The following is a 15,405-nucleotide window of genomic DNA, read 5'->3' as shown; positions in this document are numbered from 1 at the left end:
TTTGGCATTGAGGCCTGCTAAATCTCTAGGATCTGTAAAAGTCATTCTTATTTATGAAGCCCAAAGTCACAAATAACACATTTGTCTTATGATAATATGTAGAACACATGATGCTTCTGTCCTTGGACCAATTATTCTTTTTTTTTTAATCCACAAAAAAAACTTCAATAGGATAAAAGGGGTAATACAGAGGAGAGATCACTCTTCCAGAGATACATGAGAGTAGACAGAGTGAAGGAATGTTCATACATAGCCTTATGAAAATTAAACACAGAAAAGGCAGCCAGCTGTCCTTTCTTGGGACCTTTCAATGATATATCTCTCAGTCTCTCCACGAAGCTGTTGCCAGTGGAAACGGGTTTAAGTACGGCAAAGGTTCTGCGTGTTGTGTCTTGGGCCAAAGGTATCTGCTGTGCAGGGATCCTTATCTGGACAGGGTGAGAGGTTTAAATAGGCATGAAGACAACTCTCCTGCAGACTTGATGTGGCATTTCACTACGTCAGCAGCTGCACTGTGGTATGTAACTCTTGTCTCCTTGATCAACCAAGTTTGTGTTTGTCAATACATCTTTTTGCAAGATATCCATATCTCCTGGATTTTCTGAACTGACTTTATGCATCTGCATATCCAGTGAATAATTTAGGAACAGTAGTCATTTTAGTCCCCTCAGTCATGACTAAATCAGTGTATATAAAACATGTTTCAAGTCTACAACCCGCAGACATCAGCAGACAGTTTGTATTAATTCATGATGCCATTGACTGTACAGAGTTAACCTTCATTTGTTTCAGGATTTTACCTTCAGTTAAAGTGTATGAACCCTATGATCAAAATAGTCACACATACTGCCGTTGTGTTACTTGATGTGATTATAGTGAAAATAAGTTATCCCCCTTTTAGTTGCGGACCCCTTGGAACTTCCTAAAGGATCCCTGGGAGTGCCTGGACCCCCACTTTGAGAACCACTAGTCCAAATCACGTTACAGTCCAAATGTTGATGGACTGATCAAGTCTTAACCTCAGTGGTCGTACAGTGACATCTAGTGGTAAGAAGTGAGAACTGTTGCTTTACTGGTTCAGGGACCCTGCATCATTAAAAAACAGTAAATTGTATCTGCTTGTTTGGATTAAAGTAGAAATGTGTAAATATCTGAAAATAATATGGTCTGGACTCAAAATTTAATTTAACATTAAATTTAATGTGTTTACAAGCTGCAGTAAAATTTAATAATTAAAGTTGTTGACATATTTTTAAAACTACATTCCTTCAGTGGAAACCATGCTGTATTCAGCTCCATGTAGGCGATGTACGGATCTGCCCATGCCCAGGGCCATGTCAGAGGGGGGCGGGCAGCAACACGGAGCTCCTCCCTCCTCCAGCCTGCCGTCACCGGCGCTGCTGGACCGGAGCAACTCGGCACCAACAACCAGCCGCCGGCTGCTCCTCCGTGCTGAGTGAAGACTCGGTGCAGCCAGGAGCCTTCCCCGTCCCGTCATCTTTCACCGCTCACGGTAAAAACGACATGGCCTCCGACGGCATGGACGAGCGATCCCCGCTGCTGTCGACCCCCAACTCCGAGAATGTGACCCCCACTGCACCCCCGTACCTGCAGGATTCAAGTCCCAGAGGTAAACACGCTACACGTCGAGCCCGCCGCCTGCATGCTGAATCATTTTCGGGCGTATCAAAGTGCGTAAATAAACCGCAGCGAGGCATAGCAAGGGCATCGGTGGGAAATCAATCTGCAGCTGAGTAAAAGGTGGAGCTACCACTGTGAGAACTGGAGCAGTGGGTTAGACGAGAGGGGCCTACAATAACAGCAACCTCTGTTTTTACTGCAGAAATGCTTACATCACGACTCAGCTGGGGGGCCTTAATGTTTTGGGTCTTTCCCAAAAATGTGATATCAGTCGTGATGTAGCAAGACTGCAAGGCCTCGTTGGGTTTTTGCATGAATGTCGCAAGTTGTTGATTGATGGGGGGAAGAAATGACCCATTGCAGATGAAGGCAGGCTAGCAGTCTTTTGTCCCAGCTGCAAATCAACAAAATGCCCAGATGTGCCCTTTTTTGGATGGGACCAAACCAACAGCATTGCGTTATTTAACTGTCATGCTGTCGTGTTTAATGGTCAATTTGCTCATTTGCATGAAAATAAGGCTGTTTAAAACAAATAGTTGGCTTCATTTATGTGGCAAAGACAGTTTGAATGTGTTATGTCATTCTCTGTATCTTTTAATCAGCAGAAAATACATTTACGGCCAGAGAACTGCCACAGTCTCCATAATGTGCTTAGTAAACAGATGAATGTAGGTTACAGAGCCATAATGCATGCAGAGAGCTGACTAACCCAGGCAATTACTGCTCATAAATCCCCTAACCACCCTGTCTAGGAGCCATTGTCAGGGTTGGCCTTTACACTGAATTAGGTTCAATCATACTCTGAATTTGTTCATAAAAAGATCAAATTCCTTTTTGAATCTCTACACGATCACACATGCTCTTCCTTTTTTGCCAGAGGCTTCACTTAAGACCCAGTTTCTCTACAAAAAAACATCCAGATCAGTTTCTCTTATCAAAAGAGTATGTTTTTGTTTTATCTCTCGTTTAAGCAGCTTGATCTCTCTTTCAGATTGAACTTGTGTGGAAAATCTGATATTAATTGAGCTTCAGCTTCTGTTAAAGGTTCTACAAACAGCATTTCTCTGCCTCCCTGGTCGTTCTGCTACCAATGAATGGATTCATTGACCGTGTAATACTCTTTTAGGAGCATTTCAGGACAAACGGCTAATATCAAGCAAACGAATGCTGGAAATGAACATTTTGCAGTTCTATAGTGTAATCTAAGTCTAATCTTACAAAATTCACATTTACCCACAGGATTAATCATAAAACCTTTAACACCAGACTGTAATAACTTATGAACTCACTGAATTTCAGTATATTTCATGGCCTAGTTTCTCCCTCCCTCCCTCCCTCTCTGCTGCCTGGATTATGGCTAATTCCAGTTTCTTGGGGTTTGTTGGTCCACAATCCTCTATCAACCAGTTTTAAAGTGGCTTAATTTGAGCCAAAGAGGCCAAAATTGAGACATTTTTCTAAAACGAAAAGGCTGTGCTTTGACAAATAATCAGCTGTAATGAGCTAATGAGCTAATGCGAGGTGTGATTAGGAGTAAAAGCTGTAATTTGTGAAAGTATTAATCTTCTAAATCTATCTCTGTCACTCCTTTACCTGAAGAGAGCTGTCCACCATCAGTTTTTATTCCACAGTAGCAGGTTGACAATGAGAAATACTGTATGTAGAGATTCATTGTTTGCTGTATTTTCCATCAGTGGGCACGGTGTGGTAAGGGGTGGAGACCAATGACCTTGGCTGCCTCTGAATGGTTAGATAGGCTCTGGGCTTGATTTTTTTTGACACTTACTGGATATATTAATGCTTGAATGGCAGAGCAAATTGACTGCAACCAAATGCCTGTCTGAGGCTCTTTTAATCTTGACACGGATAAATGGATTCCTCATTTTTTGATTTCGGATACAGTGCTTCACTGACACAGAAAGAGCTGTTAAAATAAACATTTCTATCAAATGTTTTCAAGTGTTTCCAAGCTGGTAGTGATTGTCTGCCAGGATTCAATAATATTAGTCTAGATAGTTACTTTAATAAAGGTTTTTATATATCAAAAAGCATGCTATGTACCCTTTAAAGAGAATTTTATTTCATGCCACATGTGCAACAAGAAAAAAACAAAAACATCCTCCTCTAGCTGCTGATACCAGCTACTCAGCTACACCCCACAAACCACAAGTCCCACAATCAGCTGGTCATCCAGTCAGCGATGGAGCAGCCAGCAAGGCAGGATGTGATGGCAACTGTATATTGTGGTGCTGGTGGTGGTTGTAGTAGTAGGAGCTTCTCATCTTACCTCTGGCTCCAAGGGCAGCCAGTGAAAACCTATAGCTGCTATATTCAGTTTCTCCAGTGCACACAGCTAGGAGAGAAAGCAAAAAGTAACAGGCCTCTTCGGTAGATTGTAGAGGGAAAAGTGCTGGATCAGAGGTTTATTTTATACTGTTATACAAGAATTTATGGTTTATGAAGAGAAGGTCTGCATCTGTCTGTGCAACATTACATTTTCGATGAACACAAGTTAGCGGAGGATTGTGTTTTTTTTTGTGTAAGAGGCACCAACTGCACACAGCAGGAGGGTCCAGTCTTTGGCATGCTCTGGTTGTATTTCTGCTGAGGACTTTGCACAAATCTAGACTGGGTGTCCCATCTGTCCCTGCGGTGTTGATTGGTTGAGAATCACTGAATCTCAGAGCCAAACTCGTTTACCTGTTGACTTGCCCCATTATCTCGATCAGAGCTGAGATCAGAAGGAAAATGGTCATTTGTCAGATTAGATGTGTCCTTTGTGTTTGTTCAACAGTCAGACTTTCACAAGCCTGTCTTAAACAACAGTCACTTTCCCATATGCAGATTGAAACAGATTTTTTAGTGCTGTAATCATTCCTCCTGATCATACTGGCCATTTAAAGATCCTTTCCTAAGTCCAAAGTTACAGTCTTATTAGTTTTTGTTTATTGATTTTTTTCCTGGACAGTGTTTAGTGTTGAGCTACACAATGAGGACTGTGGATTTTGTCCCTCATGACTTACATTGAAATACGTCAATATGAGCAGGAGAAATGATTACAACAAGAACAATCTAATTTAATGTTCGTATGGATACCTGATTGTTGTTTTAAGACAGATTTGAAAAAATGTGAACCCATCCTTTAATACAACCTTGAATAATGTATCTAGTAAGATAACTGCAGACACAAACATTTCATGATTCTGTTGCAAAATTGAGTAAACAGTGTTGTATAATGAAGGATATGAAGCGTTGTACTTAATGAAGTCTGTCTGGTATATAATACTAGTACTGCTATGTTTTCTCTAATACTGGAATATTTGATTGATTGATTGATTGATCAATCAATTGATAGAAAGTACATTGTCAACAATTTTGATAATCACCGAAGCATTTCATTCATTTATATAAGAAACACACCATTTGATAATTTTCTCTATTTTTACATCATTATATATGTATATTTTTTATCTTTGTTTTCATCAGACAAAACAAAAAAATCACTTTTGGCTGCAGGATATTGTAAGGGGCTTTTCCTTTTTCTGTTTTGAAGGCATTTTTGGCATTTAATTGACAAATTGTAAACAGAATGGACAGATAAAGGAAATAATGGACAGTTACAAGTCTAATGTTCCAGATGATCATATCTTTTCTTTCTAGAGCAAATTGTTGAGTTAATTTAATTGAATCCTGACCGAAGGTTTGGTGAAATCGTAGAAATGAAAGAAGAGAGAGTTTGCGTGCTGCAGGCTTTATCTTCTATAACACAGAATGTTAAGTATGCGTGAGTACTACAGTAGAGTGACTGGTGCAAATCTATGGATTAAATGTATTAAAACCCTGAAAAACACATGGAATGTAGACTAATTTCAAAAGGTTAATGTGGGATTAAACAGTGCAGAGTTCATTTGAATGGCTCCAGTAGCCATTCTGTCAGACATAAAGAGAATAATCGTTAAACCTGTGAAGGCTGTACATCTGATCAGGTTGATTACACTTGTTTATTGACCATAAAAATGTAATCAGTGATATGGTTATTCTTTGTTTCTCCGCCAAACTGGTCAGGTGTTTATAACGCTCATTAAGCAGAAACGTCTTATTTTATCTGCTCAACAACTCAGCACATTAATGCACTTTAATATATGTACATTTTCCACAGTGGTCTAAAAACGTGGGTAAGCGTAACTTGTGATACTTGCAGTGAGCATTTCCCTGCTAATTTAAATGATTTTCACTGGTGTTTCTTCATAAAGCACAAACAATTGCCCACCATAACAAGTGTTTATTTCTCTCTTTGTATTATTAAGTGCATTTACATAAATTACAACACTTGCTTGTGTGTTACATGTTGTATGCAGATTGACAGTGAGTGGATTTTTCACTTTGGTATATAAAAGGGCTCATTGTTTCTTTCTTAAACATACAGAGTGGTGCTCGGGCCCCTGACAAAGAGAGAGTCACATGTTGAGCAATCAGAGCCGAACACAGGCTGTCATGAGTTTGCATACAGTATGTGCAGGAATTAAGCTGGAAACAATGAATGAGAACTGACATTATGATGTGTCCAGGCTTAGGGTGATCATGTATTCTAGCAGGTTGTAAGTAACATACAGTTTCATACAGTTTTGAGAAAATTTGACTGGAAACTCTTACAGTTAAGAATCGCATGTCATGTTAGCTGGCAGCTCCTCTCTGTATGTTGTATTGGGATGTATCATTCCTTTATTTTTGTATTGTAAATCGTGGGTAGTTTCTCATAAAATATATTTACACAAATCAAATGATTAAAACTTTATGACACCCACAAATCTTCTGTTATGTTGTCAATCAGAGTCTCACACACACAGAGAGAGAGAGAGAGAGAGAGAGAGAGAGAGAGAGAGAGAGAGAGAGAGAGAGAGAGAGAGAGAGAGAGAGAGAGAGAGAGAGAGAGAGAGAGAGAGAGAGAGAGAGAGAGAGAGAGAGAGAGAGAGAGAGAGAGAGAGAGAGAGAGAGAGAGAGAGAGAGAGAGAGAGAGAGAGAGAGAGAGAGAGCAACATGCAACAAAGGTCCCCAAGCCAGTAGTAAACTGTGGATGTTGAGAATCATGTGGTATGTCCTTTAACCATCAGGCTACTGGCCATGACCTACAATGTGTAGTTGTGTGTTATTCAACTGATGCACTTGTAGTTAACTTCTGATCTCAGTTTTCTTCCACAATATGTTATTGAATGTCATTTTTGTTAGCAAAAAAGTCTTAACTCATTGGAGATCCTTGGTAACCGAATGGTTACCGCGCATGTCACGTAATGGCAGCATCCCTGGTTTGATTCTGGCAAGGGACTTTTGCTGCAGATCATTCCCGTCTCTCATCCTGTTTCCTGTCGCTCTCTATGCCATCTGCTGTCAAATAAAGGCAACAAAAATCTTAACTCAAGATCTATTGGTCAAAAATATTATATGTGGTTTCTCCAAAGCCAATTAAAGATCTCTTCAGCCCTTACAGCACAAAACGCATGTTAACATATTATATATTATATATTATATGACATTATCTGGGGTATATTGATAAAACAAAGATGTTTTGTAGTTATTTTATTGTGATTTTCATATGCTATAATCTGTTTTGATATTAATTTGCTATTTTGTTGCTGCAGTTATGAAGGCAATTTGACATTGATTGATTTTGAATTGAACTTGAAGAGATTTGCAATGCCAGCACAACCTACTGCAAATATACACAGCTCAGACCCAGACATCACTAAACATTACTGCAGAACCATGTTTAGCACAAATTAAAACTGTTTTCCCTTCTGGGCATTTTATACATCTGTTGACCTGTGTAACCAGATTTATATTCACATTGAATTTAAAACCACAGTGTCCACCCATTCAAGATAATGTCCCTTTACAAAACACAAACATGACTTCTTTTTCACTGCATGTAAAACTCCATGTTTTTGTTCATGACGCTCTGAACGTAGATGCATGCAATTAACAGCCTGCTGTGTGTTGTTTGCTTTGCCCTCCTCCTCTCAAAGCCGAACTACCTCCTCCCTACACAGCCATCGCCAGCCCCGATGCCGGCGGTGTGCCTGTCATCAACTGTCGCGTATGTCAGTCGCTCATCAACCTGGATGGCAAGCTGCATCAGCACGTGGTCAAGTGCACAGTCTGCAACGAAGCTACGGTAAGTGGCGGCCATTGTGCAGACCGGTGACGGCTTTATGAATGATGTCTTGTGTCTCCTCTCCTCTCCTCTCCTTTGCTTCTTTCTCCTTTTCCCTGCTCTCCTCTGATTTGTTCTCCTCCCTTCACCTCCTCTCCCTTCCCCTGCCATCCTCTTCCCTCCCCTCACATAGATTTTTACACTCAATTTACGATCGATCCCTGTGACAATATAATCACACCTGCAGATGCATTTCCTAGACATCATGCTCAGCTGTAGCATTAGTGTCTAGTTCTGTATTACTGTGCAGAATAATTTTGTTTGATAGAACATGCGATTTGTCAATAATAATAGTAATAAAAAATATTGATTGCATCCTTTGATCAACTTCAAGTGCAACATTTGACTGTGTGGTCTAATTCTGTGCAAAGCACAACTATTTCAATCAATAAGCAGGCAGCACAGAGTGAGACGGAAACTTTAGAGGCTTTAGAATTGCTTCTTGAATGGCTGACAAATACAGCGTGACATAGTATGTGTAATGAGTGTTTGAAGGTAATGGTTGAACTAATTTATATTTTATAGATTAAAGGCAAAGCTATTGATTTTTCACAGCACTTTATCCACCCTGTTAGTGTCTGCAGTATACTGTGACAAGGTGCTGGTGCCAGTGAGCTGATTTTTTTTCGGTTGTCTTCCAGCCCATCAAGAACCCGCCAACGGGGAAAAAGTATGTGAGGTGTCCCTGTAACTGCCTGCTTATCTGTAAAGACACATCCAGGAGGATAGGATGCCCGCGACCAAACTGGTAGGTGGGAGAAAAATGAGGTATTCAGCTTGATAAAGGATTACGTCCTTTCTAGAGCTGAATTTACGATTGTTACATGTTGAGTCATTTATATCGACTTCTTTTTTAAGTACTTTCCATATTACTTAAGTCAACAGAAACTTTTATAGTCCCGTCTTGGCTGTGCTGCGATCGTAACTTCGTCTTTTCCATTTGCTCCTCCGACAGCAGACGCATCATCAACCTGAGCCCGGTGATGGTGATCCCAGAGGAGCAACCCGCCCAGCCTGCACTGCCCATCCAGCCTGAGGGGATGAGAGTGGTTTGCGGTCACTGTGGCAACACCTTCCTAGTACGTAAAACCCACCAAGACAACCAGCATAACCAATCACAGGCTTGTTCATGCAGCGTTATGTTGCTGTGTTGTTGGTACATGCATGTTAGTAATGTTGATGGCCAAATCGCAGTGTATTCCTCCATGTTTTTTCCTCATGTAACCCTCATGTAAATGTTGGATTTTCTGTAGTGTTATAGCAGAGTTGTACAGATGTTCTAGGTGGTATAGCTTTGTGTACTGTTCACATGTCAGATTCAAGCACACATTAGAGTTATGAGTTCTCCTGTTGAATCATCTTTCATCTCGTGAAATGAAAACCTTCATCCCGTTGCAGATTTGGTCAGAATATGATGTCTGCAAGTGGCTGGCATCCCTTCCTTGCCTGTCTTATTAAAAACAAAAACTCAGGTCGCTCTGGATTATAGTCACATCTGGTCACAAGACATGCCACGTACCTCTCTAACCTGCAGCTGCACCAGCTTGTTGCAGATTCATTTTAAATGTCTTCCTGCCACCTTGTGTTGAGGATAAGAATTTCTGACATGCAACATGTTCACTTTGATTGACTTCTGTTTATTAAAACATCTGGCAGGTGTCTGTATGACACACACTAGCCTGTCAAAATCATGCCCTCTTTAATGTGTGCACGTTGTTGCTTGCGGCGTCTTGTAGGGCAGTGAGGACGCCAGGTCATCCCAGCCAATGTCTGGCCTCCCCAGTGATGGCTCTCCCCCAGTACAACAACAGGTTGAGAAAAGCTGGTCACACTGGTGGACATATTAACAACAGCCTAACCCTGCTCTAGTTCAGTCTGTGGCCTTATTCACACTGGTGACGATATGACTTTATTCACATCTGGCTTTGAAAAGAGCTGCAGCCAAAAAGAGTTGAATTTCAAGTGTATTAAATTGGCTTAAATCTAGATGGTTTGGACTTTGTTTGCTTTACAGATCATTGTTGGCTAATTGCTGATTTTATTTAAATTTGCATTCCTTCACAAAAGCCACATGTCAAAAGTCACATATTTAACTTGTGTTAATAGGACCTTTGTCTTTTCTCATCTGTGATGGGTTAAACAATTCAATGGTGCTGCTTTTTTAACATCAGAACCTTCAACAAAAAATGTGTCTATTCATACTTGTAACTAACATATTGTAAGAATCATTTTAGGTGCTTATAGTTTTTTGACCTTTAAATCCTTTCTCTAATAAGGGAATCATTTTACCATCATACCTGATCATGTGAAATCATTTGCAGTAAGTCTTGTGTTGATTGTCCTTAAAGCGCAGATTTAATGACTGTAGCATGTTTGTGAATGCATGTGTGCACACTCCTCCGTACTGTGACGTAACTTTTTCTTTTCTCTGTTCTTCTTTCTCTCACAGTGGATGGAGCTTCGGTTTAACACACTAGCCAAATGTCCCCACTGCAAAAAAATGTGAGTCCATCATTTCTGTTCAACACACTATAAAGGTCTAAGTGAAACACACAGGTCACTGGATTTTTCAACTACAGTTCACATTTTATCTGACTGCTCTCATGTTTCGGCATTTATTTTCAGTCTTTTGATTGGCACGGCCTCCAAACATCAATGTCAATATAAACGACCACGCTAGGGCTGATTTTCATTATTGATTAATCTGATCATTTTATTTCTTGATTAACTGATTAATCATTTGTGTAAGAAAACTGAAAATCCTCAGTATAATCCAAGATTACTTCCTCAAATGTACTGTATTGTCTGACCAACAGACCAAAACCAAAATATATATATAATAATAATAATAATTTACTATAATATAAACATCAAATCCTCACATTTAAGACAATGGAACCAGCAAATGGATTGCCTTTTTGCTTAAAAAATTACAGCTAGGGGCTATTTAAACTGTAACTAAAAGCAAACAAGCAGCATGAGTTTTTCAGTCACTTACAGAAAATCTGAATTTGGGCAGGAAGGTGGAACTGAAGTAGGGAGAGCACCATAAAGAGTTGAATTGTAAGAGATTTGTCAAATTGAGGTGAACGTACCTCCAACACATCCTGCTTTAAAGGTATACTGTGCAGGATTTTGCCAAATAAAACAATGTATAGACTGTAGTAATCCCTCTCAATCATCACTCATGACCTCATAACTGTGCGGCAGTGTATTTATATGCAGAAACTCTGTCCTTGCCTCTATTTTTTTTTTAAATGTCCTGGCAGTGGGCGTGTTTACCCCAGCCAATAACAGCTTGCAGGGTGTAAGGTCGGGACTTTTCTGGGTACATCTCTGTCTCCATCTCTGCTCTGCTTTGCTCTCTATCTCTGTGTGATGAATGTATAAAGAGCTTCATGTCTGTGTGTCTGTTTGACCGAGGGTGTGGCTGAGCTACACATACGCAGAGCAGAGAGGCTATAGCAGACAGAATGATGAACTAAATCTAGCAGCGTGGAGTGCTGTTAAAACGCTAAATTGACTTTCCAATTAGACATTTGCTTTAACTCTCAGCCATGTAGGTGTGTGGCTTGATATGATATACTTCATTACAGATGTAAATAATAAAACCTAAAAGCTTTCATCCTCTTTTTTTGAGCACTGGTGTACTTTTCAATTGCTTACTTTTACAAATAAATTCAGTGTAGTCAGATGGTGAGCTTTAGAGGTCTGGACTTTCCTCGTGGAAGGGAGGGGAGGTAAAAGAGGCTAATCTAGACGTGTGACAGGAATTAGAGCCTGGCCTCAATACATGAAGTGAGGATGGGGTGGGAGGTTGACAGGGTGGTGTGAGGGCAAAGAAAGGTGTGTGTCTAAAATGTGAGACAGTATCTGGGAAGGAAAGAAGCAATGATGCAGAAATACAGAGACAGGCCTTCAACAGAAAAGCAAGCTGCAGCCAAAACCTGCTGTCTCATAACTCAGCATCTTTTTTTGTTTTCTTTTTAACCTCTGTGTCTGCCTCGATCTGAATGCATTTAAACATCATCATGTAGTGAGAAATGAAATGAATAAACAGAGCCTATCCTCTTATGGTGGGACCTCTCCATGTTTTACTCTTTATCTTTATTTTCTTATTTTCCTCTTTCTCTCTATCTTTACATATTCCCTAAAACTTATTTCTTTCCCCCATAAGAGAAGTTAAAGCACTGACTTTAATGTTTAACAGAAACTGATACCGGAGCTATAGTAGCAGCTTGATGTTGTCAGGCTGTTTTTTATTAGTATTTTAAAAAGTTTTCCCCACATCTCTCAGTCAGACTGATATACATTAGTTCCAGTTTGATCCTTTAGTTTTTCTGTTTTGCAAATGTTTCTTATTAGTTTTAAATGCATGACAAACCCAGTCCACATCTGGTAGCTTGAGTCTTCAAAAACATAATTTAGAAAAAAAGAAGAGGTCCGATCCATATATGGTCCCAGGTCACATGAATGAGATGGTCAGGTGGTGCTAGTGTAAGCAGTGGGAGTGGGAGAAGGTAAGAAATCAGGTGATCGTGCCCCCCTAAGCCATCCGAATACCAGCGATTCCTGAAGAATGCTTGAGTCCCGTCACATGAGAGGCATGTGAGATCTGAGAGGGGGAGGAAAGTAAAGTCATAGTGAAGCAAAAAACAAAAAAAATGATGCCAGTCTGGTGCTTAAGGGCAGACGACTGTGTCTGTGTGTTTGTATGGAGTCTGGACAGGATTGCAGTTGTTGGGAGCTGCACATGTGACTGGCCTCCGGTGCTTTCATGTGTAACTTTAAAAGGGAAAATGAGAGACTTGTGGCTCACAAGGCTGCCGGGGTGCTGCGGAGTGAGATCACTGGGAAAACGGGTGGGACAAAGACAGTCATATTGGATCAGTAAACCATCAAACAAATGCATAAAAGTATTAAAATATCTGTCCTTCTGAAAGTCTCTGTTCACACGCTCACATTCTTTCCATTTCTTTTTCTCTTTGTTCTTTTTATCTGCAGATCTTCTGTTGGCAGTGCGCTCCCCAGGAGGCGCTGCTGTGCTTATATAACTATAGGAATGATCTGCATTTTCATTGGAGTGGGTTTAACAGTAAGTGCAGCCTTTCTTCTGTTTTGTTTTTTTAGATAATAAATATGTAAGGAAGTATAGATTTATTTATGGGGTACTTTTCAAAATGAGAGCTTTACAAGAAGAAGATCCTGCCTGCTCTTTCTTCTTGGTCCCAATGTTTTGAACTGTTCTAAAAAATCATGATGTTGATTTGGATTGTTCTTCATTATTTTTTATGATGCAAGGCAATGCAGCTGTATTTATATAGCACCGTTCAAACATAGAGGTAATTCAAAGTGCTTCACATAAAGCAAAGAAATGCATTTTTATGCAGCTATTGAGTTGTTTTAAGATGACATTCAGGTTGTTTCTAAAGAAAGTCATGATTCATTTCTCTCTAATTTTGACTTGTGTTTGTAATGAATTGTTCCTGAAGAGATTTTTTGTCTTAATGAGTCTTTTCTGGTGAATTAAAGGAAGAAAAAAGAAGCAATAACAGCATTTAGCATGGAATGTCAAGCAGGCAGGATTATAATAAGCACAAGAGCGACAAAGTAGAATTAACAAAACAAATAAGAAATAGCATTAACAATAAAAGATAATTATTAGTTCAGAAAAGTGAGCTGTCACATTAATTATAAGGTCAAATATTATACACCCATACATACCCAGGCAATGTAAAACAGACCATCATACTACAATTAAAATATTTTTGTGCCACAGGAGTTTTCACATTTGTGTGAAGGTGTTTTGAATCTGCGTTGCTGTGTGTGTGTGTGTGTGTGTGTGTGTGTGTGTGTGTGTGTGTGTGTTTGTGTGTGTGTGTGTGTGTGTGTGTGTGTGTGTGTGTGTGACAGTATATTACAAATACATCACATGCACTTTGGTCCGTTAAGCCAACTGGACTAACTGGTCCTGCCAGTTAGTGCAGCTCAGTAAACAAAAGCACTGTGTTTGGTCCAAACAACCACATATTGTTCAGTTTTTCACAGTACATCAGACGCATATTAGACTTTCACCACCTGCTATAATCATATTAGAATCATAATCACTTAGTATTTTAATTAAAGGTTACTGAGTTTGTTGCAGATTGTTCTCATTTTTCTGCAGCTGATTGAAATGATGAAATATTGATAGATTTGTTGGGGATTTTTTTCTGTTTTCAATGCAGTGAAATATATTAGACTCATCTTGTTTATCTGTGTTTGCAAGATAAAAATGTATGAAAAAATAAATGATAGAAACAATATTTTTTCTCAGTGTTAACTGCAGCACACATTCACTCACACTGTTGCTCCCTCTTCTGTGTTGCCAGGTCGGTACTCGGGACTTTGCCAATCGTTACAATGCCACCTATGTGTCCTGGGCATTCGCCTACCTGCTTGGCCTCATCTGTCTGATACGAGCCTGCTACTGGGGAGCGATCAAAGTCAGCTACCCGGAGAATAGCTTCGCCTAGGGTGGGCATGGCCCTGCACGGCTGAAAGAATATAAACCCCACTTTTAGTTTCTTTTTTCATCTTGTTCAGATTTTCAAACCACTCATGTTCAGCAGAGTGGAACGTCTGCAGTGTGTCAATGGTGTGTGTGTGTGTGTGTGTGTGTGTGTGTGTGTGTGTGTGTGTGTGTGTGTGTGTGTGTGTGTGTGTGTGTGTGTGTGTGTGTGTGTGTGTGTGTGTGTGTGTGTGTGTGTGTGTGTGTGTGTGTGTGTGTGTGTGTGTGTGTGTGTGTGTGGATGTGGGAGATGTCTTGTTTTGTTTGTGACTCGCTGAACTCGCTAATATGTGTCGATCAATCTCTCTTACTTCTCCACAAGGACTCAAATCCTGCCCAGGCTTTACAGAGATTCGACAAAAATGCATAAATCAGGAACTTGTATGAATTAGTTTACTAATTCAAAAAGTTCTAATTTTCTTAATAAATGACAAAATCAACTTGACAACTCTGATTAAAGATTAGCAAACTGGTTGGATTTGGTCTTTCTGGACCTTTTTTTTTTTTTTTTTTTTTTTTTTTTTTCAGAAGCCTGGCAGACATGATGGTACTCACTTCTTTCTTTTTGTTACAAACCAGACCAAAATGAGACAACCATTTTGCCCATTGCACTACGATTATATGCAATTGTATGTGTTGTTTTGCTGCTAGTTAAACTTAAAGCTGCATATCCATACTGTATCGTAGCCATTTACCTTGCCTGTATACACTGACATAGTATTACGATATGATTTTAACTCTGGAAATGATCAACTTTTAAAAGAAATTATACTTAAATCCCGCCCATGCCTGCCAACTGTGCTGCCCAGTATTAGTCAAGAAGAGCATCTGATCAACAGGAGCTTGTTTTTATTACGGTGTTCATTTCTTTTGGTGCCATGCAGCTGTTAACTCACTACAGCAATAATCCTCTCATTTGAGTTCTTTTGAACCTGAAGGCCCAACAGTATCTCCTTGTGTTCACTGCATTTGTGTTGCCTTCTGGTGGAAAATGATCCCAAAACAT

At 39.8% G+C, this 15,405-nt stretch overlaps 2 protein-coding genes across 2 annotated transcripts in view; both read left to right on the top strand.

Moving 5' to 3' along the window:
• Positions 1–15,405, top strand: part of LOC133995855 (antizyme inhibitor 1-like) — a 547,935-nt gene that overhangs the window by 243,034 nt on the left and 289,496 nt on the right. The window lies entirely within an intron of this gene.
• Positions 1,468–14,388, top strand: pip4p2 (phosphatidylinositol-4,5-bisphosphate 4-phosphatase 2). Its single transcript, XM_062436246.1, has 7 exons — positions 1,468–1,630; positions 7,662–7,810; positions 8,491–8,597; positions 8,805–8,928; positions 10,299–10,351; positions 12,854–12,944; positions 14,221–14,388. The coding sequence occupies exons 1-7, from the start codon at positions 1,525–1,527 to the stop codon at positions 14,362–14,364; spliced, it is 774 nt and encodes a 257-aa protein (XP_062292230.1). The 5' UTR covers positions 1,468–1,524; the 3' UTR covers positions 14,365–14,388.

The sequence above is a fragment of the Scomber scombrus genome, chromosome 16 (assembly GCF_963691925.1).
Source record: "Scomber scombrus chromosome 16, fScoSco1.1, whole genome shotgun sequence".
NCBI classification, from domain to species: domain Eukaryota; kingdom Metazoa; phylum Chordata; class Actinopteri; order Scombriformes; family Scombridae; genus Scomber; species Scomber scombrus.
Note: the sequence above shows the minus strand (reverse complement) of the source record. Positions and strands in the feature narration are given on the sequence as shown.

Excerpts from the sequence above, each read along its gene's own strand:
- pip4p2 (XM_062436246.1), top strand. The coding sequence starts at position 1,525 with ATGGCCTCCGACGGCATGGACGAGCGATCCCCGCTGCTGTCGACCCCC. Across the intron at positions 8,929-10,298 it reads ACTGTGGCAACACCTTCCTA|TGGATGGAGCTTCGGTTTAA; the intron begins GTACGTAAAACC and ends TTTCTCTCACAG. Across the intron at positions 12,945-14,220 it reads TCATTGGAGTGGGTTTAACA|GTCGGTACTCGGGACTTTGC; the intron begins GTAAGTGCAGCC and ends CTGTGTTGCCAG.